This window comes from Salvelinus namaycush, chromosome 15 (assembly GCF_016432855.1).
Source record: "Salvelinus namaycush isolate Seneca chromosome 15, SaNama_1.0, whole genome shotgun sequence".
Taxonomy (NCBI): domain Eukaryota; kingdom Metazoa; phylum Chordata; class Actinopteri; order Salmoniformes; family Salmonidae; genus Salvelinus; species Salvelinus namaycush.
The window spans coordinates 36642229-36668866 of NC_052321.1; the positions used below are offsets into that span (position 1 = coordinate 36642229).

Sequence of the window (26638 nt, forward strand, 5' to 3'; positions counted from 1 at the left end):
TCCCCTTCCCTTCCTCCCACCACCCTCAGATCTTCCTGGCCCCACCTCCTCAGTCTGGAATACACCACGCCCCCCACCCTGCCTTCCCATCCCGGCACTCCTCCTGCGGCCCCGCGGCTGCTGGACCCCCAGGCTGAGACTGTGTTGGTGCTGGAGCTCTGGAGGTGACGGCATGAAATCCCCCAAACTGGCTCTCTGGTCGGAGCGGCGCTCTGAGGGAGTGTGCCTGGAGGTGGAGGCTGGAGCAGGGCTCCTGGCTGAGCTGAAGGAAGGACTACTGAGGGCACTGATCTCACCCAGGCAGTGGGAGCCAGATGGGGGGTGGGTAGCATCCCACTCAGCCCCAGGGGACAGGGAGGGAGTGGAGGAGAATAGCTGTACACGGCTGGCGCTACGAGGACCGGTTCCAGGTCCGGTAGATCTGCAGCCCCCCCTACGCTCACTGGAGAAGCCTGGCCCCTGCTGAGAGGGCTGGGAGACCCTGGGGTGGCTGGGGGTCTTGGCGGGTGTGGCAGGGCCATGGGTGAGGGCGGAGCAGCTCTGCTCTCGCAGGAAGTTCAACAGGAAAGGAACAAACTCCTGTCTTTCAATCTTCAGTGGCTTACACCATGCCAAGCTGTCACTGTCCTGTTGTGACAATAACAGTAGGAAGAATGTATGAGAACATCTCAAGAATATCTAGCTACATAACGTTAACTAGCTAACGTTAGCTAGTTATCTTGAAGTGGTCATCGTTAGCAATACTTTCCTAAAGAACTAGCTACGTTAGTTGATGACCTGATTTACATCATTCTGAAGATGATACGACAGGTAGCGAGCTGCCAGTTGACTAGCTGGTAAGCTATTGATTTCATAACAGTTAGCTAGCAAACTGGCTAGCTAGCCTAGTTTCCATATTGAAAACAGCAGGTGAGAGAGCAGTGGAAAAGTTTTGTTTACATCCGTTCCACGATGACATTTCGCAGGGCATGCAAAACTATTGAAACCAGACCCCACGAAATCCACTTAATCTCGGGTTTGCATTGTCACTTACCCCGTCGTGTTTTAGCCATTCGACGGCCTTGATAGCTTCCACTTCCTTCTGCAGCAGCGATTCCAAAAGAGCCGCCATTCTGGTCTGAGCAGGCGCTGTCTGGCACTCTGCCTGCTGCTTGGAGTTGGGGGCGGACCAGAATGGGAGCAGGCGCGCGAATGTTGCTACCGCATTGCCCTGGGGCGCGCTCCAGAAATAGGACAGCATGTCTACTTCAGTCAGATCACTTTCTGTGACTGACAAGGCAACGTTTAAGTGCAAACAAGCACTCAAACCGGAACCTGTTCCAATATTACGTGCAAATACTAGGCAAATGTGACATTTGCATTACAATAGTGCACTGTTGCAGACCACTTCTCAAATAAAATAAATAGGCAGACAGTCAGGTGTTTTCTGCATGCGGAATGAGTATTTTATTTATAACCAGTTTATAAAAATAAAATACAAAATAATTGTAAACGAACAGAAAAAAAACACTGTACAAGGCATTGATATGGTACAAATGATAAAATAAGCATACATAATTACAGTTATGTACAATGTCGATCCTCCTCTTGTTACATTCTTTTCCTTGTGACTGTACATACATTTCAAAACCGTTACATTGCAACACAGGACTAAAACGTGAAGCACTTCGAGAAATATCTAAAACTGAAGTCACACAGGCAATGGGTGTCAACGATGAGCATCACTACCCAATACATCAATAAATCAATTTGTTGTTGTTTTTACAGTTGGCCTATTGGCCCAAAAACACAGTATCTGTGGCCATGAATGAGTACAATCATTGGACCACAGATACAGGCAGGCTATGACACAGTTGTGACACCTTTACAATCACACCACCATACAGTCAGTGGCAAATCATAATCTCAGTCCAAAAAGTAACGTTATAAACTGGGTGGTTTGAGCCCTGAATGCAGATTGGCTGACAGCCATGGTATATCAGACTGTATACCACGGGTATGACAAAACATGTATTTTTACTGCTCTAATTACGTTGGTTACCGGTTTATAATAGAAATAAGGCAACAGGGGGGGTTTGTGGTATATGGCCAATATACCACTACTAAGGGCTGTATCCGGGCACTCCGCATTGCGTCGTGCTTAAAGGAACAGACCTTAGCCGTGGTATATTGTCCATATACCACACCCCCTCAGGCCTTATTGCTTAAATATACCACTTTGTTTGTGCAATAATAACAATAAAATGCTAATATTATGAATGGATTAATGATACTTTCCCAAAATCAGCAGCACTCTTTATTCCTTTAGCACGTTCCTTTTATTAAAGCAACAAGTTACGGTTAATCAAGATGACCTTTGAAATAAATACGTTAAACCTATTACAGGTATATATATATTAAACATTTTGAGCAACTACAGCTGAAGTCAGTTGGCTTATGGAAGTTCCGAATATAACCTAGAATTGAACAGATCACTCACTGCTTGGTGTGGTACTACTGTCTATGTACTGTACATTCGTATCACAATCTCTGGATGTAAAAACAGAGCTTTATCATACACCTTAAAAACGACTTCAAACTCATTTCTGATTCCAGAATCCAGACACAGCTCAGTGGTCAAATGGCTATTGGCTACTGCCGGTGACTTCAAACATTCTGTCCAGTCCTACGGACAACTTGATTGGATCATATTGACCGATAAGAGCAGAGGTGCCCACAGAAAGAAAAGCTATACATCTGAAAGGCAAACACCAATACTCTGCCTCTAATTTGCTGGATAAATAATTTCCACAGATCTGTAAAGGCAGGCAAGACGGGACGGACAACACACCTGTCAAGGATGGAAAGGAACTCGGGAGAACCCTATACAGTCTATGGAAGAACCTGACAGTAGCTTGGTGGCTAAGCAGTGGAGTGATCCTCAGCACAGAGTAGACAAACAGACAGACATAGTTCAGTCATCCCTTGCTTACACAGCCAAGGGAAGAGAAGAGACATGATTAAGGCGACTGACTGACTGAACACTGTCTGTGTCTAGCCTTGGGATAAGTCATATCATAGCTGCTCTGTGAAACGGTTCCCACTAGATGGGCAGGCTGCAGAAAAACAAAATGAGCTTTTTGGTCTAAATTGAAGGTTAGGCATAAGGTCAGCACTGAGGTTAGGTTTAAGGTTAGGTTTAAAACCAGATTTTAAAAAGAGAACTTGTAGAAATAGGCTAGGGCTTATGACTTTGCAACTTGGCCAGATAGTGACGACCCTGTGAGACAGAGGGGGTTTTCAAGGTTGCCCACATGTTGCATAGATCATCAGATCATGAAGTAATTGATGGGGTTCCCGCTATGTTAAACACTACGCCCACATTTGTAGAGATCTACGTTGAATCCGATCTGTATCAGCTTGTCTGCAATGTAAGCAACCTGGAACGCCACCAGGCTGTATGCAGCCAGGTACCAAGACAATCTATCACAATGGACCAAGTAAAACAACTCACTTGACATACAGTACTGTATATCATGACAGAGCAATCGAGTCCATCTCATAGAGCAGTGGTATGTATAGTAGATATCTCCCCACTGCATATTGGTTGTATTAGGTTTGAGTGGTAACCAGATTTTCATACCGTCTTATCGTTTATGTACCATACCGGGGCATACAGTATTACCGGAAGTGCTCACAAGGGGCACTATACATATTATTTTTCAGTGCACCTTGTGGGGATTTTTTGATGCACAAAACAATTTAGGCAACAGGGATCTTGATCCAGTTGGGAGTTGAATGTCTCTGTTATATCCAAGAAGCTTGATCTTGACATCTTGCCACTTAGCTAGCAAGTTAGGAAACTAAATGCATAGCTGGAGCCCTGAGCTGGATATCATTTATTTGACACATTTTAGATTTCTTATAGCTATACTTAACTTATAGTTATCAGCAGTGGCGTAGCACGCACCCCCCAACCCTCCCCCCAAATAAAAACAAAATGTTTGTTGTTTTTGAAACGATATTAAAAATTATACCGTCGGTATTTCGCCAAGCCTAGGTTGTATAATGTAAATACTCCAGGCAAGTCTTTTCCTCTTTACATACTGTACTATGCATGTGTCACATCATGATAATAAGCCAATCAAACAGATGCTAAATAAATACATTAGATCCCTTTTTAGGAGTATCCTTTTTCAGGTGTATTACCCAATCAGTCAGTGCAGTGCTCCTAGGATTATGAGCGTTAGGAGAGCTAGAAAAGCAGATCAATGCTGTGGACCAGGTGGGACGATAAGAGTGAAGAGTGATGGAGATTGTGAGGAGAAATGGAAAAGGAAACAAATGAAATATTCCAACCAAAATACATACGGTACTATCCAACAAGAAGAAGAATTCCCTTTCAGACATTCACAATGCATTATGGGAAGTGGTATGCTGCTTACTTTACTGATTGGTTGATTGTTTGGTTTTTCTCTTTTCTTGGTAGGCAGCGCATGCAAGGAGTAATAGTGCTGAAAGCAGTAGTTCGTTATATCACAGTATCTTACAAGCAGAGGGGTGGGGAGAGGTAGCCTGTGTATCAGTCGGTTTCTGCTATCATTCCACTCCTTACTACTCCTTTTCATTCCAATGTTGGGCAATAACACGGAGTACAAGGAGTGGAATGTCAGAACAAGACCGGTTCTGGATTTCAGGCTAGAAGGGAGGGGGGGGGGGGGGGGGGGGGGGTTTAGTAGGTATAAGAAAGGTCAGGTGAGGGCGGTTTTAAATGATAGTGTTCATTGAAAATGTGGTTGGTTCTCAAACAATACATTAACTCTGAGGTAATAGTGCACACAACATACAGTATGTCTTTACAAAAGAAACAAAACATTCTCTTGCAACATGTTTCTTTTTTTATCCTTTGGGAAGTTTGAAACACTGATTTGGTATATGATACATGATATTTATATGGCATAAATAGCATGACATTTTTTGACATAAATATTGGACCTGTCATACAATTTCGACAAACAGGATATCGAAGTTTAAGTTTAAAACATTCCCTTCCTTTAATATCTTAAATAAAAATGTTCTTTCTTAAAACATTGTCTGAATAAATAAAATAAAAACATTCACTTTGCTTCCTTTTTCTTGTAGTGACTAATGTAATGTTACACTCACATGAAGAGGACTGTCTTTGCAGCTGGCACAATTTTTGCAGGGGGTCATTTTGTAAAAATGAGAATCATAGCCTACTTTGTAGTGAAACCAGGAGCTGCCCAAAGTGCCAAGGCAAGGCACACATTAAGACAAGTATTTATTATACAGTAATAATCATTATAACTTAGTGTTGCCTTGTATTCACTACTACTGTTATAAATAGTACCATAATTTATCAGCAGGCTGCGTCCCAATTCTCCCCAAGTGTGCAGTTCCCTCCCATCCATGCATTTAAAATCGCTGGATTGGTGTAAGCATGGGCAAGGCTAGGGAGGGTTGCCATCATATTTCTTAACCCATTACTTTTACGTCCAGGGCAGAAGGGTAAAGAATTGGAACGCAAAGTCAGACTCCTTCCTCAAGAGGAGCATACAAAGGGAATCAAGGCCCAGTTACTAGTATTCAATCACACATTTACTTTGACATTTAAGTTCCCCCAATCAATCAATCAATCAACACAGTAGGCACAAGTAGGTGTGTGAGCTCACACACACTATACGATTGTATTAAAGGAAGGATCACTCAAAATGATCACTTCTCTCATTGATCGATCGATTGCTTTAGATGCCTTCGAAATAAAGAACCCTCGCTATACAGTACATCTGAAGTCAAAGACGGAGAGAGAGTGTGTAACTGGTGTGACAGGCGCGTCAAAATAGAAATAAATAAGATCTGTAGATAGTGTACATTTCTCTCGAGAGCTTCATGGCCATACATGTAGGCCTGCTATGCACTGCGCTCCCTAGGTCAGTACAGAGGAAACACAATAGAACAAGCCAATATAATGGTTAGTGATTAATACATGAGTGCTCATCCACTGAATTTCCACCATTAGCGTCCTAGGGTAATCTGAACGGAGTGTGTTCACTTTCACTGAGGAGATGAGGGAAGTAAGTACCCCTACATTTTCCACACAGCATGACGCATCTGGATACTTTTTTTGCATGAAGTATGAACGCTTAAAGTGGGCTTATAAATGAGTGATTAAACAATGACAAAATGGAAGGAATGAGAGGAGAAAGAGTGAAGGATTTACAAGTGAAAGAGATAGAGGACAGCGGGGTGTGGGGAGAAACTGAACGGGGAGGAGAGGGGGGGGGGGGGCATTAAGTTCAGTATTCTCTGACAGAGGCCTCAGGTCCTCATCGATCCCGAGCATGATCGTCTGGTCTGTATGAACATCCCACCCTCTGCTGTGGCAACAACACTGACCCCCATGGCCTACTCACAAAGCATCTCAGGACAGGAGTGCTGATCTAGGATCAGTTTAGTGATTTATTATTATTTACGTACTTCATGAATAAGATTACATGGACAGAGGGGACCTGCTCCTACCCTGAGACACTTTAATAAATAGGCCCAGAGCTTCCTATGGGCCAGGCTTGGACCAGAGCTTGAGCAGTGGGCCACTATCTGCTGCTCAGCTTGCTGGAGCACTTCCTCTCTCTCTCCTCGCGGCTGCAGACTTTCCCCCTGGGGGCGTGCTGGTGGAAGGGGCCGGCGCGGGCCTGGCGACCGCAGCAAGTCTCCTGGTGGTGAGGGTAGGAGCGCCGGGGAGGAGGGGGGGACCCGGAGAAGCTAGGAGGGGATCGGGACCGACCGAAACAAACCCCTCCTCCTCTCTCTCCCCCGCGGTGTTCGTGGCGGGAGGGGGAGGAGGAGACAGAGCGCTGTAGAGAGGAGGAGCTGCGTGGAGATGCGCTGGAGCTCCGGTGGTGGTGGGGGGAGCTGGTCAGGCTACACACGCCCATCCGGGAGCCTCCGTGCTGGGCTGAGGAGCGGCCGTGGTGGGGGGAGCCGCGGACAGAACCACCACCATGACCATGGTGCATGAGCTGGGCCAAGCAGGTCAGGAGGTCTGAGTCGCTGGTGCTGCCCGCTCGAATTCGGTAACGCCTCAGCCTTGGGTGGAGGATGGAATATGGAGAATGGGTTTGGAACTTTAGATATACATTGTAAATTGAGATCATTAAGGCAAAATGAGAGTAATTCAGCTGAATGATAGTAGCCTCATCCCAGATCTGTTTGTGTCCAAACAGTAGCATGACAATGACCATAGGAGTTGGCCAGGCAGCACAAACAGATCTGGGACCAGGCTACTATGACAGATGGCATAGACAGGTAATAAAAACTAATAATGAAGAGTTATATTACCTGCCCTCCACTGCAGGGCGACTGGGTGGCTTGCCCGGGGGTGGGCGTGGTAGGTACTGTGCAGCTCGCTCCTGCTCTGGGGCCGGGTTAGGAAGGTTAACGGGGCGAGGGATCCTGCTCTTACGGGACAGGGGGCTGGAGGAGGAGGACAGTGAGGGGGCATCATCCCCCTGGCGGTCGGAGCGTGACCCCAGGAATGACTCATCGGCCGTCTCAGAGCGGTCCGAGGCAGAGGACAGCTGTTCCCCGCGGGGGAGTGAGGCCATGATGGAGCCGCGGTGGGAGGGAGAGGCTGTGGGAGAGGGGGCTGGGTGGTGGCCTCCTCCCTGGTGGTGGTGGGCTTTCTTCTGAAGCAGCTTCTCCATGGCAGAGCCAGGAGTGGGGAGGAGGTCCAGCAGGCTGGAGGGTTCCAGGACAGGGATACGGCTCAGCCTGCGGGAGGGGTCCCTACGGGGGGCGGACGGCAGGGAGGAGGGGGTTAAAGCTGGGGCTGGGTCACTGGTCTCCACCCCATCTCCCCTGTCTGGCCGGGGCTGGTCACTCTCATGGTCCTTCAGCTCTGGGAAGGCTCCACTGCTGCCATCCCCCTGGCCGTAAGCTGGGGGAGAGAGATGGCCGTTGACTAGCCCTAACACTGGGCTGTGGGGGGAGCGTGGAGAATTAGAACGGGGAGAATTAGGAGAAACGGGAGAGCGAGGGGAGTGAGGAGAAGACATTCGGCTTGGCACAGGACTGTGGGCTTTGGTGTGGGTGTCTCCTCCGTTGACCAGGGTATCTGCCAGGAGGTCATCCAGAGTGGTGGGACTGCCGGGCAGGCTGCCAGGCTGGGTAAAGGTGTGGTTAGGGGTGGGCAGGTGCTCCTGGCCCTGGGAGGAGTGGATATCAGCGGTAGCAGTAGTATCCTGCGGCTGCTTGGCCTCAGCTGCTGCTTCACCTCGTCTCTCCATCAGGAGGCAATGTGGAGCACTGTCTGAGCCTGATTGGGAACGCTGAGCTGTCAACTACAGTGAGAGATCACGTGAAAAGATTGAATTAAGATCAAGGCAATGTCAGTTAAGCTGTTAGTCAGTATCAAACCAGCAACAAGACAGACCTGGGTCAAATAGTATAGATAATGTATTTTATTTAGCTTGGAGTTTTGGGACTATTCCATTCTACCTGGAAAGCTAAACTAAGTACCCCTCAATTACTTGACACATGTATTTGACCCAGGTCTGCAACAAGAACAAAACCAGTTACACAACCATGCATGGGACTACAAAAGAGAGAGGGGGTCAGGGTCAGTAAAAGAAAGAGAGGGTCAGGTTGAGATTTTAGAAAAGAGAGAGCGAACAGGAGAAGAGGAAAGGACAAAAGACAGAGACAATCACCAAAACAAAAGTTACTGTCACGTAACCTGTTGTCATGGCTCCACACTCTAAACACACACATACTCCAATCAGAAAGCTCCCTGAGCAGGGTTGGGCTCAATTCTAGTTCAATTCAGGAAGTAAACTGATATTCCAATTCTCAACGTCGCTTTTCAATAAAGAAAAGTGGAATTGCAATTTCAGTTTACACTCTGAATTGACTGAATTGAAAAGGAATTGAAATAGAATAGACCGAATTCCTTCCCCTGACACGAGGACACATTGATCTGAGCGTGCTCAGTCTGCATCACAATCATCTGCTGTTCCCTGGAGAGAGCAGCCTGCCTGATGACAACACAACAACATGACAACACAACAGCCAAACAAACGCACTAGCAGCAAAAGGAAACAAAAAAGAAGCAAATGGAACAACCAAACAAAACTTTAAAAAGGGACGGTAAGTAACTAATAGCTGAGGGAGGAAGGTAGGCGGTGTGTTATGGTTAAGATAGATACGACTGATTGGTTAGCGGCCTCGGGGCAGAGTGGGCGGCTTGGTCATCACCTGCTGAAGTTGGGCACGTGTGATGCGTATAACGGAAGGGAACTTGCTGTTGGCGGCACCCGCCGGGATCGCGGGCAGTTTCCTGCGCCCGGTGGGCGATTGGTTACGGGCGGAACCGGGGTGAGGTGTTGGAGGTAGGGAGGCGAGGCAGGAGGAACAGGAGGTGGGACGGAGGAGGTGCTGTTGGTGGTGGTGGTTGGCTGAATAGCTGTGCCTCATTCCAGGAGGGTCCCTTTGGTGCAGGGGGTCCGACAGGGTGGTGAGGAGGGTCTGGGTGTGCGGGCTGGGGGAACGCAGGAGCAGAGGACTGGACGTCCTGGCCAAAACCTCCTCAGGCAGGGACGGAGGAGAGGTGGGGAGCTAAGAGTAAGGGAGGAGGGAGAGGGAAGGAGGGGGGAAAGGGAAGGAGGGAGGGACAGAGGAAGGGAGGGAGAGGGGGATGGGAGAGGAGGAGGAGAGGGAGTGTGACGTGAGAGGTGATGAGAGGGAGGGTGAAAAGAGAGGGAAGGTGGTGAAAGAGGAGAGATGGTTTGAACAGGTAGAGTGCGGGGAGAGAAATGGGAAGAGGTGAAGGTGGAGTGGGGAGAGAAGAGAGTGGGGGAAATGGGCGGATTGGCATGGGGGTGGGGGTGGAGGTGAGAAAGGAGGAGTATAGCATATATTTAAAACTTTGAGGGAGCGGGCGGCGAGGTGGGAGGCATCCTGAGATCTAAAACGTCTCCTTAGAGGAATCCCATGAGTCAGTGTACAATCTATTTCTTCATATAGCACCGTGTGTGAAAGGGTCAACCCAGGACAAGAATTCAAGCGTAGAAAAATCAACATAGCAAATGAAAGTTGTAAATAAAGAGCAAATAATGATATCAAATGCAAATCAAAGTGCCCTTTCAAGCAACAGCCACTCTCAAACAAAACCATTGTCTGAGGAGTATCTGTAGCTTTACCAAGCTCACACAAGAAAAGAAACAAGCTCACATGACATTAGTGATCACAATCACATTTCACTTCAATCCACAGCAAGATGATACTGTTGACCCAGATGAATGAAGTATCCTACCGTGTCTAGTTCTGTGCAAGGTGTATTACACTTTCAGTGAACATTGCATGATATGTCTTTACCTGTGTGAGGTATGTAATAGTGATGTGAGTTACAGTGAGGTATTTAATAGGGAAGTGTATTACAGTTAAGCATGTAATATAATAGTTAAGTGTGTTACAGTGAGGTATGTAATATAATAGTGAAGTGTATTACAGTGAGGTACGTAATAGTGACATGTGTTACAGTGAGGTATGTAATAGTGATGTGTGTTACAGTGAGGTATGTAGCGTAATATAATAGAAGTGTGTTACAGTGAGGTGCGTAATATAATAGTGAAGTGTGTTAGTGAGGTATGTAATATAATAGTGAAGTGTATTACAGTGAGGTATGTAATATAATAGTGAAGTGTGTTACAGCGAGGTATGTAATAGTGATGTGTGTTACAGTAAGGTATGTAATATAATAGTGAAGTGTGTTACAGGGAGGTACGTAATATAATATAATAGGGAAGTGGTATTACAGTGAGGTATGTAATATAATAGTGAAGTGTGTTACAGGGAGGTATGTAATATAATAGTGAAGTGGTATTACAGTGAGTTATGTAATATAATACCATAGTGAAGTGGTATTACAGTGAGGTATGTAATATAATAGTGAAGTGTGTTACAGTGAGGAATGTAATATCATAGTGATGTGTGTTACAGTGAGGTATGTAATATAATAGTGAAGTGTGTTACAGCGAGATGTAATAGTGATGTGTGTTACAGTGAAGTATGTAATATAATAGTGAAGTGTATTACAGTGAGGTACGTAATAGTGACATGTGTTACAGTGAGGTATGTAATAGTGATGTGTGTTACAGTGAGGTATGTAGCGTAATATAATAGTGAAGTGTGTTAGTGAGGTATGTAATATAATAGTGAAGTGTATTACAGTGAGGTATGTAATATAATAGTGAAGTGTGTTACAGCGAGGTATGTAATAGTGATGTGTGTTACAGTAAGGTATGTAATATAATAGTGAAGTGTGTTACAGGGAGGTACGTAATATAATATAATAGGGAAGTGGTATTACAGTGAGGTATGTAATATAATAGTGAAGTGTGTTACAGGGAGGTATGTAATATAATAGTGAAGTGGTATTACAGTGAGGTATGTAATATAATATAATAGTGAAGTGGTATTACAGTGAGGTATGTAATATAATAGTGAAGTGTGTTACAGGGAGGTATGTAATATAATAGTGAAGTGGTATTACAGTGAGGTATGTAATATAATATAATAGTGAAGTGGTATTACAGTGAGGTATGTAATATAATAGTGAAGTGTGTTACAGTGAGGAATGTAATATCATAGTGAAATGTGTTACAGTGAGGTATGTAATATAATAGTGAAGTGTGTTACAGCGAGATGTAATAGTGATGTGTGTTACAGTGAAGTATGTAATATAATAGTGAAGTGTGTTACAGTGAGGTATGTAATATAAAGGTGAAGTTTGTTACAGTGAAGTATATAATAGTGAAGTGTGTTACAGTGAGGTATGTAATATAATAGTGAAGTGTGTTACAGTGAGGTATGTAATATAATAGTGAAGTGTGTTACAGTGAACTGTGCAATACTAGTCCATGAGGTCTGTCATGATGTTGGCCTGTGGGTAAGGTTTATGGCCCCCCCCCCCCATAAATACCTTTCTCCCTTCCCTCTCTCTTGACTCTACAGAGGGACTCTTTGTTAAACATAGAGAGTCTGGGAACATCAAACAAGTGGAGGGAAAGGAACCATATTTCGGTAATAGAACCAGTTGAAAATATGCGTTGGTACTTAATGAATATGATGTCAGTTCGGTTGTCATCTGAGACATTATGACTGATGACAGGGCGACCTAAACTGTATCCGGGAAAGTCTACACATTATAGTTATCAGATTCGCATGGAATTGTTGTGCAATTCAAATGTTTAAATATAAAATTATTTGTGAAAAGATGAAATGTAACTTTAGCTTCCAAATGAGAGATTTGGGTTTTCATAAGGTTAGGGCTCTGCTCAATCAGTGGCCCGCCCCGTGAAGAGACATGGTTTATAAACTATGAAACACACCCTTCTCCCTCCACTATATAAGCCCTTGACGAAAATGTAACCTCCTGCTCCGGGTACATTAGGATGACGGTCCGATGTCAGAAGGATTCAGATAATAACTACAGAACGAAGCCAACCTCAGCGTGAGCTTTGGTTGCGAATGGTATGAACTTTGAACTCTTATTCGCTACAGAAGTGATACCTCCTAGCCGTTGAGTTAGCAACGGCCGCTGTAAACGAGGGCTAGAAGAGAAGAGACAGAGTATCCCATCTACCACACAACGACGACACTACAACGTAATCCGTTCACCACCAGAGACACTCTTCAAAGGACAAAGGACTCTGTTGGGCAACACGGCCTTCCATCTACCACCAACCTATTGAAGCGCAGCTCAGAGTAAATATTTATTGCATTTTACTTTTCCAAATGGGCGGTAATTTAGAATGCATAAGATTCTGTATTTACGATACAGTAGCTGCCTACGGCCCGATAGAGACATCGCTTCTCCCTTTGTTCTTCAGTCTTCCCGCTCTTTCACTCAAACCCAACCCCCTTTTCTTTGTGTAACCAGCTGTCATATCTGTTCCGTCCGCTAGGGACATTTTCCTTTATGACATCATTTGTAATCAAGGTATGATTCATTCTGTGTATATGTAATTCTGTGTGATTAGTTAGGTATTTAGTAAATAAATAATTAAACCCAATTTTGTATTGCTGATTCAACTTGTTAGCCAGGGTTCGTGAAGGTAACCAAGAATTTACAACTTTCAGATGAGACTGAAATAAGGTGACGATAAATATTGACTGCTATTGATGTAAAATATTACTAGGTCTTTAAGAGTTTATTCGGAAGATAACTGCTCTATAAATATTATTTTGTGGTGCCCCGACTTTCTAGTTAATTACATTTACATGATTAGCTCAATCAGGTAATATTAATTACAGAGAAAGGATTTTATAGAATAGCATGTCATATCACTTAATCCGGCATAGCCAAAGACACGACAGGTCCTTACCTGTGTGAGTACTCCCTCAGCCAGGCCCTCAGCAGGGCTAGTCGGGGTGATGGGGGGCAGGCTTCCCGGGTGTCCCACACTCAGCTCCAGCCTGTCCACTCTAGGGGGTCCTCTCCTGGACCCTGGTGACCCCTGGAGGTTCCCATTCCTGTCCCCATGGACCTGACCAGGACTTGGGCTCCCACTTGACCCCTCCCCTGCCCCCAGGGGTACCTCCAGCACCTCCAGGTCCTCTTCTTCCTCCTCAGAGGGGCTGGTCGTAGCCTTCGCCCCAGTTCGTGTCCCTGGGGACTCGCTGGGCCTCTCCACCATCACCCAATCCCTGGAGTCCACCTCCCCCCTGCCGGAGCTCAGGTTGAGGGCCACGAAGCCTCCGCTGCTGGGTGCCCCCTCGCCTTGCTCCAGGGAGCCAGGGGAGTGAGGGGAGACAGGTTTGGGCGAGCTCCCGTTGGTGCCACCACCAGATATGAACTCCTCGTCGTAGTGCCAGACTCGGTCAGAGCCACCAGCTCGACCTAGCGCTGTGGCACCAACAGCGGGTACAGACAGACCCTGGCCCACCTCAGACCCCTTCTCCTGCTGCTGCCCACAACCCTGCTGCTTCACTGAGCTGGAGAGAGAGAGAGAGAGAAAGACAGCCAGACAGAAAGACATTAACATGTTAGTCATTTGGCAGGTGTTCTTATGCAGAGCGACTTAAAGTCAAGGGCATTCAGAAAAGACAGGACAGGAGTAGGGCTGTTGCGGTGACCGTATTACCTCCACACCTGCAGTCGTGACCGCAGTCAAATTCCACGTAACCGTTTGAGTCACGGTAATCTCCTACGCGCTTTGACATGAATGGCACTGATGCGTTGGTAGTACCCAACTCTCTAACGATCATCAGGTCACTAATGGTCTGGTACTCAGGTCTCTATTGTTCCTCTAACCACTCTGACATCAATGCAAATACATTTGAAAATCACAAACACGGCCTCCCGAGTGGCGCAGTGGTCTAAGGCACTGCATCGCAGTGCTAGCTGTGCCACTAGAGATTCTGGGTTCGAGTCCAGGCTCTGTCGCAGCCGGCTGCGACCGGGAGAACCATGGGGCGGCGCACAATTGGCCCAGTGTCATCCGGGTTAGGGGAGGGTTTGGCCGGCAGGGATGTCCTTGTCCCATCGCGACACATTGGCGCGGCTGGTTTCCGGGTTAAGTGGGCATTGTGTCAAGAAACAGTGCAGCTTGGTTGGGTCGTGTTTCGGAGGACGCACAGTTCTTGACCTTCGCCTCTCCCGAGTCCGTATGGGAGTTGCAGCAATGAGACAAGACTGTAACTACCAATTGGATACGCAACGAAATGGACTCTTACTAAAGTGGTGATTCATTCTAAGCATTTAAGAAGTTGCATGTAGAACACCCATTGCATTTTAGAGTTTATACATAAGCATAGGTCTATACGGCCTCAATCCCCCCCCAAAAAGCCTGAATTAAAATAACAATAGCCTAATACACAAAATTCAACAAAACTCTAGTAATCACCTTTGAGTGTGGACTGTGTTATTATGCATACTGGATGGCCTTATGCTCCGCTCCAAACGTTCTGTCCATGAGTCTGGGAGAGAACGTATAGGCCAAGTCGATGATGTTGGTTCACGGATTGCGCAGGGCGGCTTACAGAGTAGTTTGTCTACAATTATAGTGAATTTGTTCATTCCTTTCTGGAGCGTGTAGAGAGAGAGGGGCTGTCAACAGCTTAATAAAATATATTTAGTTGGGAAAACATGTTTCTGTCGATGTTTCCCAAAATTAAGCACTAGGTAGCTGCAGGAACTGGGTTAGAGAGCCCATGGCATACAGAGTTTAGGTAGAATATCACCTGTCGCGCAGCGAGAGGCTGCTCCTCATGCAGTGTTGCGTGAAGTGAAATAAGTGTTCTTATGAGCCCAGACATTTCTATATGCAATCCCGTGTGAAAGCAGAGTTTTGATGGTTGCCGCTAAAAAGAGGAGGATCCCAGCTTTCTAGTACTAATACATTTATTTCTCAGCTAAGTCCCATTCCTGATTGCAAGTAATAGCGTAGAAGCATAGCGATACAGGTGGTTAGTAAGGGTACTGACCATGCCTCCAGGAAGCGTTCAGGGCTGGGCTTGGCCTCTAGGGTCAACCTCCTGTCCAGCTCAAAGCTGTGGATGTTACGAAGCTTCCTGAGCAGAGGACCACCACCGTCCTGCCCTGAGGCCCCCACCATCTCAGAGTGTACCCGGAGAGGAGAGCCCAGACTGGGGTTGGCGTGTGGGCTCTGGAGACCCCCCTGGTTGTTGCTGTGCTCCTCCTCTGTGGCTGCCTGGTGGGGATGGAACCAGGGGATGGAGTGGTAAGGGATATGGGTGTGTGTATACGTGTGTGCTGGTGAGTGTGTGTGTGTGTGTTCACGTGTGTGTGGGTGTGTTCACGTGTGTGCGGGTGTACCTTCCAGACAGCTGTCCTGATGCGGTTGCGGTCACGGTCCAGCATCTCCCAGACGTCAGCTTCCTGGTTGGCCCGGGGCATGCTGGGGGATCCAGGGAGGCGTTCTGGAGGAGGGTTGTTCTCCCCATTGTCACTGAGCTGCTCGTCCTGCAGCACGTCGTCTGTGTTCTCCCTCGCCAGGTCCCCAGGGACCAGGGACGCATTCGCCATTCTGGAATCATAGAGTAGATGTTACTATGGTGTCACTAACTGACAGCAACTGGAAGATTCATCCATTCATTCAACAGGTAGATTCATTCATTCTGTAAACAAGTTATAGTTGTTTTTAAAACCAGTGTGCGATTGTGAAAGAGACAAGAAACCCCTAAATCCTCAGTGGACTTTCAAACAGCTAGTCCATGATTCCCAGTCTCTTACCCCATGTGTGCAGGCGTGAGGCGTGTGTGGTGCTGTGGTGTGGTGGCTGTGGCGTTGATGGTCAGAGTACCATCCGACCCAGTCCTCTCCCAGTCATACGGGTCATTCTCCACCACGTTGTAGGTCTTCATACTGTTGTCAAACACTGACATCAGCAGCTACGACACAACAGGAAGTCACATGATGTCATATCCTGAGATACCTAAGGGCTTGTACGACATCACTGACTGACTGGGTGACTGACACTTAGTACTCCAAGAACGATCAGACATTGACACTCACTGCTATGACATTTTGAAGACAATCCAATATTATGTAGACAATCAGTCATTCTGCAAAAAGACACTGAGTATACCAAACATAAGGCACGACTTCCTAATATTGAGTTGCGCACCCCACGGGGATGATGGCCCATGTTGACTCCAAAGCTTCCCAGAGCTGTGTCAAGTCGACTGGATGCCCTTTGAGTGGTGGACCATTCCTGATACACACAGGAAACTGTTGAGTGTGAAAAACCCAGGAGCATTGCAGTTCTTGACATAAACTGGTGCGCCTGGCACCTACTACCGTATCCTGTTCAAAGGCACTTACATTTTTAACATACACAATCCATGTCTCAATTGTCTCAAGGCTTAAAAATCCTTCTTTATTCTGTCTCCTCGCCTTCATAGACAAAAATTGACTGTGAATAGGGCTGTGGCGATCACAAAATTTAGTCAGCCGGTGATTGTCAAGCAAATAACTGTCGGTCTCACGGTAATTGACCGTTAATTAACATAAACACATTTAGCATCTGCTGGCTAAAATCTACATTTTAACAAGTGTAATAAATCCATGAAACAAAATCAAATCAAATGTTATTTGTCAAATGCGCCGAATACAACAGGTGTAGGTAGACCTTACCATGAAATGCTTACTTACAAGCCCTTAACCAACAATGCAGTTCAAGAAATAGAGTTAATAAAATATTTACGAAATAAACTAAAGTAAAAAGAAAAATGTAATTAAACAAAAAGTAACACAATCGATTTACATAACAATAACAAGGCTATATACAGGGGGTACCAGTACCGAATCAATGTGCAGGGGTACAGGTTAGTCGAGGTAATTTGTAAAGTGACTATGCATAGATAATAAACAGCGAGTAGCAGCAGTGTAAAAAACAAAGGGGGGGGCAATGTAAATAATCTGGGTGGCCATTTGATTAGTTGTTCAGCAGTCTTATGGCTTGGGGGTAGAAGCTGTTAAGGAGCTTTTTGGTCCTAGACTTGGTGCTCCGGTACCGTTTGCCGTGCGGTAGCAAAGAGAACAGTCTATGACGGCTGACTGGAGTTTTGGCCTTCCTCTGACACCGCCTAGTATATATGTCCTGGATGTCAGGAAGCTTGGGCCCAGTGATGTACGAGCTGAACCCACTTCCCTCTGTAGTGCCATTAGGGTGAGATGCCGAGCAGTTTCTATACCAGGCAGTGATGCAACCGGAACAGGATGCTCTCGATGGTTCAGCTGTAGAACATTGAGGATCTGGGGACCCATGACAAATCTTTTCAGTCACTTGAGGGGGAAAGGTGTTGTCATGCCCTCTCCACAACTGTCTTGGTGTGTTTGGACCGTGATAGTATGTTGGTGATGTGGACACCAAGGAACTTGAAACTCTCGACCCGCTCCACTTCAGGCCCGTCGATGTTAATGGGGGCCTGTTCGGCTCGCCTTTTCCTATAGTCCACGATCACCTCCTTTGTCTCACTCACATTGAGAGAGAGGTTATAGAGCCTATAGAGAGCCTCCCTATAGGCTGTCTCCTCGTTGTCGGTGATCAGGCCTACCACTGTTGTGTCGTCAGTAAACTTAATGACGGTGTTGGAGTTGTGCTTGGCCATGCAGTCATGAGTGAACCGGGAGTACAGGAAGGGACTGAGCACGCACCCCTGAGGGGCCCGAGTGTTGAGGATCAGCGTGGCAGATGTGTTACCTACCCTTACCCCCTGGGGGTCGGCCCGTCAGGAAGTTCAGGATCCAATTGCAGAGGGAGGTGTTTAGTCCCAGGTCCTTAGCTTTGTGGGCACTATGGTGTTGAACGCTGAGCTGTAGTCAATGAAAAACATTCTCAAATAGGTGTTCCTTTTGTCCAGGTGGGAAAGGGCAGTGTGGAGTGTGATTGAGATTGCGTCATCTGTGGATCTGTTGGGGCGGTGTGCGAATTGGAGTGGGTCTAGGGTTTCTAGCATGATGGTGCTGATGTGAGCCATGACCAGCCTTTCAAAGCACTTCATGGCTACCGACATGAGTGCTACGGGGCGGTAGTCATTTAGGCAGGTTACCTTCGCTTTCTTGGGCACAGGGACTATGGTGGTTTGCTTGAAACATAGATAGGTATTACAGACTCGGCCAGGGAGGTTGAAAATGTCAGTGAAGACACTTGCCAGTTGGTCCGCGCATGCTTTGAGTACACGTCCTGTTAATCCGTCTGGCCCCGCGGCTTTGTGAATGTTGACCTGTTTAAAGGTCTTGCTCACATCGGCTATGCAGAGAATGATCACACAGTCGTCCGGAACAGCTGGTGCTCTAATGATGATTTGAAAAAAGTTGCTTGAAAGGCATGAGCTCTGCTTTGTTTTTTGCCCAGGCTGTACACACCACATCAGTCACTCATTCACAATTTGACAAGCACTTGATAATGCCTAGAATTTCACGGTGGCATCCCCTTTGTGTGGAGGTAATGCACCCTAAAAAAAATCCATGCCTTTTGCAGCCAGTGGCCATTGTACCCTTCTTGCTGAGTGCTGCGCGCTCCATCATGTGATTGGGTCTTTCTCACAGGCTACAAGTGAAGACAGACACATTGGGGACGCAACTGCGCGCCTCCTTATCCAATTCCAAGGTGCATATTGAAGATATTGGAAGAACTGTCCACATTTCCTTTTCATCAGCCAACAAGATGAGTAGGCCTAACGAACAGCAAAAGAAGTAGCCTATGTCAATCTACTATCCCCCCATAGTACAAAAGGTCGACCTATTCTATTCTGTGCAAGAAATAAATATTCCAAACATAGTCTGGGACTGTTGTGGGATGCGATAGATCCCAAATGAATATGACCACTAGCATTAAAAAAAAGCTGTTTCAAGCAATGTGGCTGACGCAACAGATCAGAACGTTTACCTCAAAATGTTGATCAACTATGAGGCTATTTCTTCACATTATAAGCGCAGCAATGCACACACGGTAGTAGGCTATAAGTGCGAATGTTGCATTAATGGAAAACACCATTATCAAAAGTGACCGCAAACGCGATTATGCATGTAATGCTTCTATTATAAAAGGTGCATTTTTATGTGAAAATGATCTTCCCCAAACTTGAAACTCACATGCTACTTATGTATTTCAGGCTCGATCCACTTTAGTTGTGATACAAACCTTATTAAAACATATAGGTCTATGGGCTAGGCTACATGAGGTGTGCGACTATGATTCGAAAATGTCGCAAAAAAATACATTGTTTCTTATGCTGGGCATCATTCACAAGTGAAAAAATATAATTCACAAGTGATGGGCTAATATTGTCACCCATCAAACTGTTATTGAAATAATCTTTACATATACTAAATAAGCTACGTGTGCCATTTGTTTTGATTTAGAAAGGACCGTTATCATGCACCTGTATCTAAACAGAGACAGTGGGAATAAAATACATGTAATCTATGCACTTAAATAGCGAACGGAGGACGCTTTTCCCCTAGTTGATTTTCATGCCAGTCAGGAAGGCTATTCTCCTGTTGTAAAGAGAAGCAGTGTGCTTAATATTAGGAAAGTTGAGAAATAAATACAATAGGCCTAGCCTATAGAAAACTGATCCTCTTTTTAAGTAGAAGCCATCACTCTGTTATCTCACGTAACTGCATAGCCTATTGAAATGTTGCGCAACATGAGCTCATGAAGTGTTTGATTCGATTTTCAAAGACATTTGCATTGATGTCAGAGTGATTAGAGGGACAATAGAGTGCTGAGTACCAGGCAGTGAGCAAGTTTGGTAAGTTACTAACGACCATCAGCAGCATCAGAGCTTGGAGAAGCCTAATTACCGCGAGAATTTGACTGCCTTCATGACTCGTGACCACCAGCGTGGCGGTAATACGGTCACCGCAACAGCCCTAACTGTGACTTACTGTATATTGACACATGGAACTAACGCAGTGCTTAGTTCTAAACAGTTAACAGATACAGATACCGTATACACACACATGCAGTAGGTTCAGGGAGAGAGATATGTCATGTTACCACCCGCACACACAGTTACCTGATAGTCTGGTTTGGTGAAGTAGTCCAGGTTAGAGATGTGATCCAGGAAGACAGTGAACTCAGCAGGCAGGTGTTTCAGCATGAGCCTGTGATCATAGGTGTCCTTCAGCTTCCCTACATGCTCCTGGGAAGGGTTCACACATGTTACGATGGAACTATTTTATCTATGCACACAGGAGCATGAGTACATTCATATGCAGTGACGTCAAGAGCTGTGACGTAAGTCAGTGTTAGCCAAAGGTAACGTTGCCACTACGAGTCATGTACGTCTGTATCCTGACTATTATTTCAGAGACTGCTGATTGGTCGGTGCACAGGAAGGAATGTTCAAGCTAGATGCTTACCTTGTCTTTGATCTTTCGCCATGGCAACTGGCCAACCATGAACTCCACCAGCATGTAGAAGAGAGACCACAGGTCGTCATGCCGACCCATCTCCTTGTTCTTGTGTGCATTGACGGACGCGTAGCGGACTGTACCTCTGAAACCTGCTACTGGTCGTGGCTGGGGGAGAAAGAGAGACTTCACAAGCTGCTGGACGACTAACATAGAAGGAATCGTACATGACAATAGCACACATTCAACAGACAGACACAGACAGTTTCCCGGACATAGATGGAAACCTAGTCCTGGACTAAAGAAGCTATTTCAATGGAGATTCTCCATTCAGCATGCTTTTTAGTCTAGCACTAGGCTTAACCTGTGTCCGGGAAACCGACCCCCTGTGTCTAACCACACAGACACTTACCGGTCGGACCTCTTGGCAGGAGTTAGTAAACTGGCGAGCTAGACCAAAGTCCAGCATGTAGCAGGTCCTACAGGTACTGGGAAAACGGCCCATGGCAAAGTTGGACTAGGAGAGAGATGGGGAAAGAAGAAAGTAGTGAGATAAAGAAAGAGAGAGACAGAGAGAAAGAGAGAAAGAGAGAAAGAGAGAAAGAGGGAGAGAGAGAGAAAGAGAGAAAGAGGGAGAGAGAAAGAGAGAAAGAGAGAAAGAGGGAGAGAGAGAGAAAGAGAGAAAGAGAGAAAGAGAGAGAGAGAGAGAGAGAGAGAAAGAGATGAAGAGAGAGAGGAAGAGAGAGAGAGAGAGGAAGAGAGAGAGAGAGAGAGAGAGGAAGAGAGAGAGAGAGGAAGAGAGAGAGAGAGGAAGAGAGAGAGAGAGGAAGAGAAAGAGAGAAAGAGAGAAAGAGAGAGAGAAAGAGAGAGATGAAGAGAGAGAGATGAAGAGAGAAGATGAAGAGAGAGAGAGAGAGTTTTCCACTCAGTTTCACCTGTTGTTGAACTTCATTCTTCAAAGTGATCAATCACAGTGAGGTGAGTTTTAAAAGCACATACTGTTTTGATGATAAGAGTTTGATGTGATTTTCCATTGTATTTGCATCGATGTCAGAGTGGTTAGAGGGACAACAGAGACCTGAGTACCAGACCATTAGTGACCTGATGATCGTTAGCGAGTTGGGTACTACCAACACATGTCCAGAGTGCATAAGAGGAGATTACCGTGACTCAACGGTCACGTGGAATTTTACTGCGGTCATGACTGCCAGTGTGGCGGTAAAACGGTCACCGCAACAGCCCTACCCCCTCACACACACCTCTGACCCCGTCTCACCGGTTTGATGTCTCGGTGCAGGAAGCCAACAGAGTGGATGCTCTCTATAGCTTCTAGTATCTGTCGTCCCAGTCTCAGGGTGGTGCTGATTGTAAACGTGCCCCGCGTCATACTCCTCCGCAGGTCGGCCAGGTTACGACCCTGAAGCTCCATCACCACGTAGTTGAAGCGATCATTGCGGCCGCACCCGACAAAGCGACACACGTGGTCTTTACCTGGGGGAGAATAGAATACAATTAAAATTGAATAGAATAGTTTGGATAAAACGATCAAGCATAATCTAATCTAACCCTTATCCAATCAGCACGTGTATATTTCTACTGGCCATCCAATGTGCTCCACTGCCCCTCCCCCCGCCACCCCCCATCCAGCCCACAACTCGCCTCTGACAGCTTGCCCGTGGCCCATGCTGATTTATGGAGTGTGTGTGTGCGTGCAAGTCTCAGGAGACTCTGCTGCACAGCCCGACTCCGGCCACACCCTTCAGCACAGGGAGAGACCCCACTCTTACTCTCCCGTACACTCAATCTTTCACTCCATTCTCGACCCCTCTCTCTCTCTCGTCCTTTTCCTCCTCCCATTCCCGGCATCATTATATTTGACGGCGTACAAATGCTCGAGAAGTGTGAGAAGGCCTACCACACACGTTTATTTCTCTCCCATAAAATAATCTACAAAGGCTTCCTTTAAGCCTTTCAGTCAATGTCTGTTGAGAAAAAGAGGCTCGGGGAGACATGTTGGGGGGATGGGAGAACGGGAAGAGTTGAGCACGTTTCAAGTTACATCCTCTTTCCCTCAGGACGCTACAGAACCATAATCCTCCAGCACACAACCATTATACACACACACTCACTCACTCACACGGACACACGGACACACAACCATTAGAAAGCAAACAAGATCCTTCTCAGGCCATTGATTTTCGGGAACGAGAGACAAAAACTGACAGAGAGGGGAAAAGGGCAGGGAGAAGGAAGAGAGGGAAAACAAGAAAATAAAAAAAGAGAGCAGAGAAAGAGAGAAACAGAAAGACAGACAGAGGGGAAGAAGGCCGGGGAGGAGAGAGAGAGAGAGAGGAAGGAAGAAAAAGAAAACAAAATGCCCCCCAAAGGAACTCCTCTCCTAATTGGTCTGTTGATCCGCTGCTATGAAGGAGGATTTTTATCAAGAGTTTGATTTGAAGCCAGGCTAGGGTCATTTACATTTATAAATGTAACCTTATTTAACTAGGCAAGTCAGTTATGAACAAATTCTTATTTACAATGACGGCCTACACCGGCCAAACCCAGACGACGCTGGGCCAATTGTGCGCCGCCCTGTGGGACTCCCAATCACGGCCGTTGTGATACAGCCTGAATTCGAACCAGGGTGTCTGTAGTGACGCCGCAAGCACTGAGATGCAGTGCCTTAGACCGCTGCGCCACTCGGAGCCCCCTATACACACCAGTAGTGATGTCCTTTTACACTCTGTGTCCTGTATCCCCACTGCCAACACTTCCTTGTTTTCTCTCTCTGCATATTACCCTTCAGTGTCAGTATCGCCTTGCCTTATAAAATAGAGCATGTACCTTTAAGAAAACATGAATTCAATTTATTGAGATTACATTAGGTTGAATGTCTACTTTTAAATTACTACTGGTCAGGTTAGGAGAGGTTGAGTTTAGGGCCGAGGTGGTTGAGTTTTGGGCAGGGGGCTTGTGGTTGAGTTTAGGGCAGATGGCTTGTGGTTGAGGTTAGGACAGGGGGCTTGTGGTTGAGTTTAGGGCAGGGGGTTGTGGTTGAGTTTAGGGCAGATGGCTTGTGGTTGAGTTTAGGGCAGATGGCTTGTGGTTGAGTTTAGGGCAGATGGCTTGTGGTTGAGGTTAGGACAGGGGGCTTGTGGTTGAGTTTAGGGCAGGGGGTTGTGGTTGAGTTTAGGGCAGGGGGTTGTGGTTGAGTTTAGGGCAGGGGGTTGTGGTTGAGTTTAGGGCAGGGGGTTGTGGTTGAGTTTAGGGCAGGGGGTTGTGGTTGAGTTTAGGGCAGGGGGTTGTGGTTGAGTTTAGGGCAGGGGGTTGTGGTTGAGTTTAGGGCAGGGGGTTGTGGTTGAGTTTAGGGCAGGGGGTTGTGGTTGAGTTTAGGGCAGGGGGTTGTGGTTGAGTTTAGGGCAGGGGGTTGGTTGAGTTTAGGGCAGGGGTTGTGGTTGAGTTTAGGGCAGGGGGTTGTGGTTGAGTTTAGGGCAGGGGGTTGTGGTTGAGTTTAGGGCAGGGGGTTGTGGTTGAGTTTAGGGCAGGGGGTTGTGGTTGAGTTTAGGGCAGGGGGTTGTGGTTGAGTTTAGGGCAGGGAGTTGTGGTTGAGTTTAGGGCAGGGGGTTGTGGTTGAGTTTAGGGCAGGGGGTTGTGGTTGAGTTTAGGGCAGGGGGTTGTGGTTGAGTTTAGGGCAGGGGGTTGTGGTTGAGTTTAGGGCAGGGGGTTGTGGTTGAGTCTAGTGTAGGGTGGGCAGGGGGCAGAAGCCAGCGGGCAGGTTAAGTGCAGGTAATTGCTGTCTTACCCTGGAGTTTCTTGAGGACGGCCACCTCCATCTTGAGGACCTGTTTGGGCTGCAGTGCTGACTCCACCTTCAGAGCAACACTGACCCTGGTCAGCAGGTCCAACGCCTCGTAGATCTCCCCGAAGCCACCGCCACCAATCTTCTTTGCCTACACACACATCCCAAGGCAAAACATCATGTCATAACGTGGAAAACATAGGCTTCATTATTTTATTTTTTCAAATCTTCCCATCACCCTTCCTCTTCCAAACTTCCCCCTTCCAATTACCACAGACATATTTACATGTTTCTCCCTCTCTTATCAGTATCCACACACACACACACACACACACACACACACACACACACACACACACACACACACACACACACACACACACACACACACACACACACACACACACACACACACACACACACACACACACACACACACACACACGTGTGTGTGACAGAAGAAGCTCATCTCAAATGGATTAGCAGTGGCAGAGTCAGTTCAGTTCATCAGTTCCTCAGTCAGTACTATACACAGGAAGTGGAGCCATGGCGCTGTACTTTGTTACTGCCTAGTATTCCTCCCAGTCCCAGCTACACTAACCTCACACCTCCCTGTTGGCTCTGTGATGGCCAGGAGACACAGGCATGCAAACACACACACACACACACACTCGTGCAAGTACACACACACACCCACACACACACACACAAACTCCTGCAAGCATACACACCGTCGCTCAAGCGCACACGCTCAAGCACACACACACACACCACGCCCTGGTGGAGCGGAGAGGACAAGGGGATAGGGCCAAGGCCTGAGTGCTGAGAAAAGCACACCGAGTGGCTACAAATAGCTACTCTGCTGCTATATTAAGTTCCACTCCACTTCGTGACAGAACGCTGCATGTGCACTGCACACAAAGGGAGTTGACCCCAAACTGTCCAGGACAGTAGGTGAGACGGAGAAGATAGGGACACAGGGGAGAGCTTAAGCAACGTTTGGAGGACAAAGATAGCCTTGTTGTGAGGAATTGGTGCTTGCAGAGGTGGTGAAAACATGACATAAGTTAACGGTGAGACAAACCGACATAAGCTTACACACACACACGCTTACCACTTTCCATCGTTCCTTGACCAGGACAAGCACAGTTAGGATGTCAGCTTGCTCTGTCGCCGTAGCACTCATTCTGCCGGTGGTGGACTCACTGCTGCTTTCTTTATGCTTCCTCCCCTGCTGCGACTCTTGCTACCGACGACCAGCCTTATTCGATTGTGCCGGGCATCAGGACCCCGTGGAAACCTAAACAGCAGGCCAGGAGAGAGGCAGAACACACAGAAAGACCACCACCACAGTCAACGTACCGTAACGTTGCAACCTTTTTAGACATAGCTTTGATGGACGCTTCCTCTACCAAGGGCTGCATCATCAAGTCAAATCAAATTGATTCATAAAAGCCCTTTGTACACCAGCACATGTCATAATGCATATGCGTATGCATATGTTGTTGGTGTAAAGTGCTGTGTGCAGGAGGAATGTCCACTAGCCTGTGTAGATGATATGCCCATGACAGCTGAGGTGGGGCCTATGGGCTTTATGACTGAAACCTGGATATTGAAAGTTGACTTCCCGGATTGAGGAGTAGCCTGCGCTAACTAAGCCTCGTTTGTGCTGCATGGCCTAAGTGCAGCTGCCACAACGGCTGCTCCCAGGTGTCTCATGCAAGCTCTCTCTCAAGCCCACAGCGCCACCACACACCCATTGTGCGATTGTGACGAAGCTGACTCGGTAGCTCTCGTCACCTACGCGCATTACTTAATTCACCTTCTAAATTGTTTCCCCATATATCTAGTAATTCATGTATCCTAAATGTATATACCGATGTTCTTTTCCTCTTTTGCCAATAGCATGAGTATTTACAGTGCGCAAGGCTAATTATGTGTCGAGGAAATGTTTG

General features: G+C 46.7%; 2 protein-coding genes across 2 annotated transcripts; both read right to left on the bottom strand.

The window, feature by feature from the left end:
- Nucleotides 1–25: 25 nt before the first annotated feature.
- On the bottom strand, nucleotides 26–1117 carry LOC120060059 (codanin-1-like). The gene is made up of 3 exons (XM_039009124.1): nucleotides 1034–1117; nucleotides 78–627; nucleotides 26–45 (listed from the first exon to the last, which is right to left on the bottom strand). Exons 1-3 carry the CDS (start codon nucleotides 1109–1111, stop codon nucleotides 26–28), a joined length of 648 nt encoding a protein of 215 aa, XP_038865052.1. The 5' UTR covers nucleotides 1112–1117.
- Nucleotides 1118–2175: 1058 nt separating this feature from the next.
- On the bottom strand, nucleotides 2176–25980 carry LOC120060060 (tau-tubulin kinase 2-like). Its single transcript, XM_039009125.1, has 13 exons — nucleotides 25798–25980; nucleotides 24687–24834; nucleotides 22161–22375; nucleotides 21297–21401; nucleotides 20894–21052; nucleotides 20548–20673; nucleotides 16253–16410; nucleotides 15836–16046; nucleotides 15489–15710; nucleotides 13383–13976; nucleotides 9253–9612; nucleotides 7339–8339; nucleotides 2176–7086 (listed from the first exon to the last, which is right to left on the bottom strand). Exons 1-13 carry the CDS (start codon nucleotides 25867–25869, stop codon nucleotides 6594–6596), a joined length of 3864 nt encoding a protein of 1287 aa, XP_038865053.1. The 5' UTR covers nucleotides 25870–25980; the 3' UTR covers nucleotides 2176–6593.
- Nucleotides 25981–26638: the final 658 nt, after the last annotated feature.

Coding starts and splice junctions, on each gene's coding strand:
- LOC120060060 (XM_039009125.1), bottom strand. CDS start 25,869: ATGAGTGCTACGGCGACAGAGCAAGCTGACATCCTAACTGTGCTTGTC. Junction 16,411..20,547: donor TCACCAAACCAGACTATCAG/GTAACTGTGTGT, acceptor GTTGTGTCGTAG/CTGCTGATGTCAGTGTTTGA. Junction 8,340..9,252: donor CACGTGCCCAACTTCAGCAG/GTGATGACCAAG, acceptor CTCTCACTGTAG/TTGACAGCTCAGCGTTCCCA.
- LOC120060059 (XM_039009124.1), bottom strand. CDS start 1,111: ATGGCGGCTCTTTTGGAATCGCTGCTGCAGAAGGAAGTGGAAGCTATC. Junction 628..1,033: donor AATGGCTAAAACACGACGGG/GTAAGTGACAAT, acceptor TTGTCACAACAG/GACAGTGACAGCTTGGCATG. Junction 46..77: donor TGCCGGGATGGGAAGGCAGG/GTGGGGGGCGTG, acceptor CAGACTGAGGAG/GTGGGGCCAGGAAGATCTGA.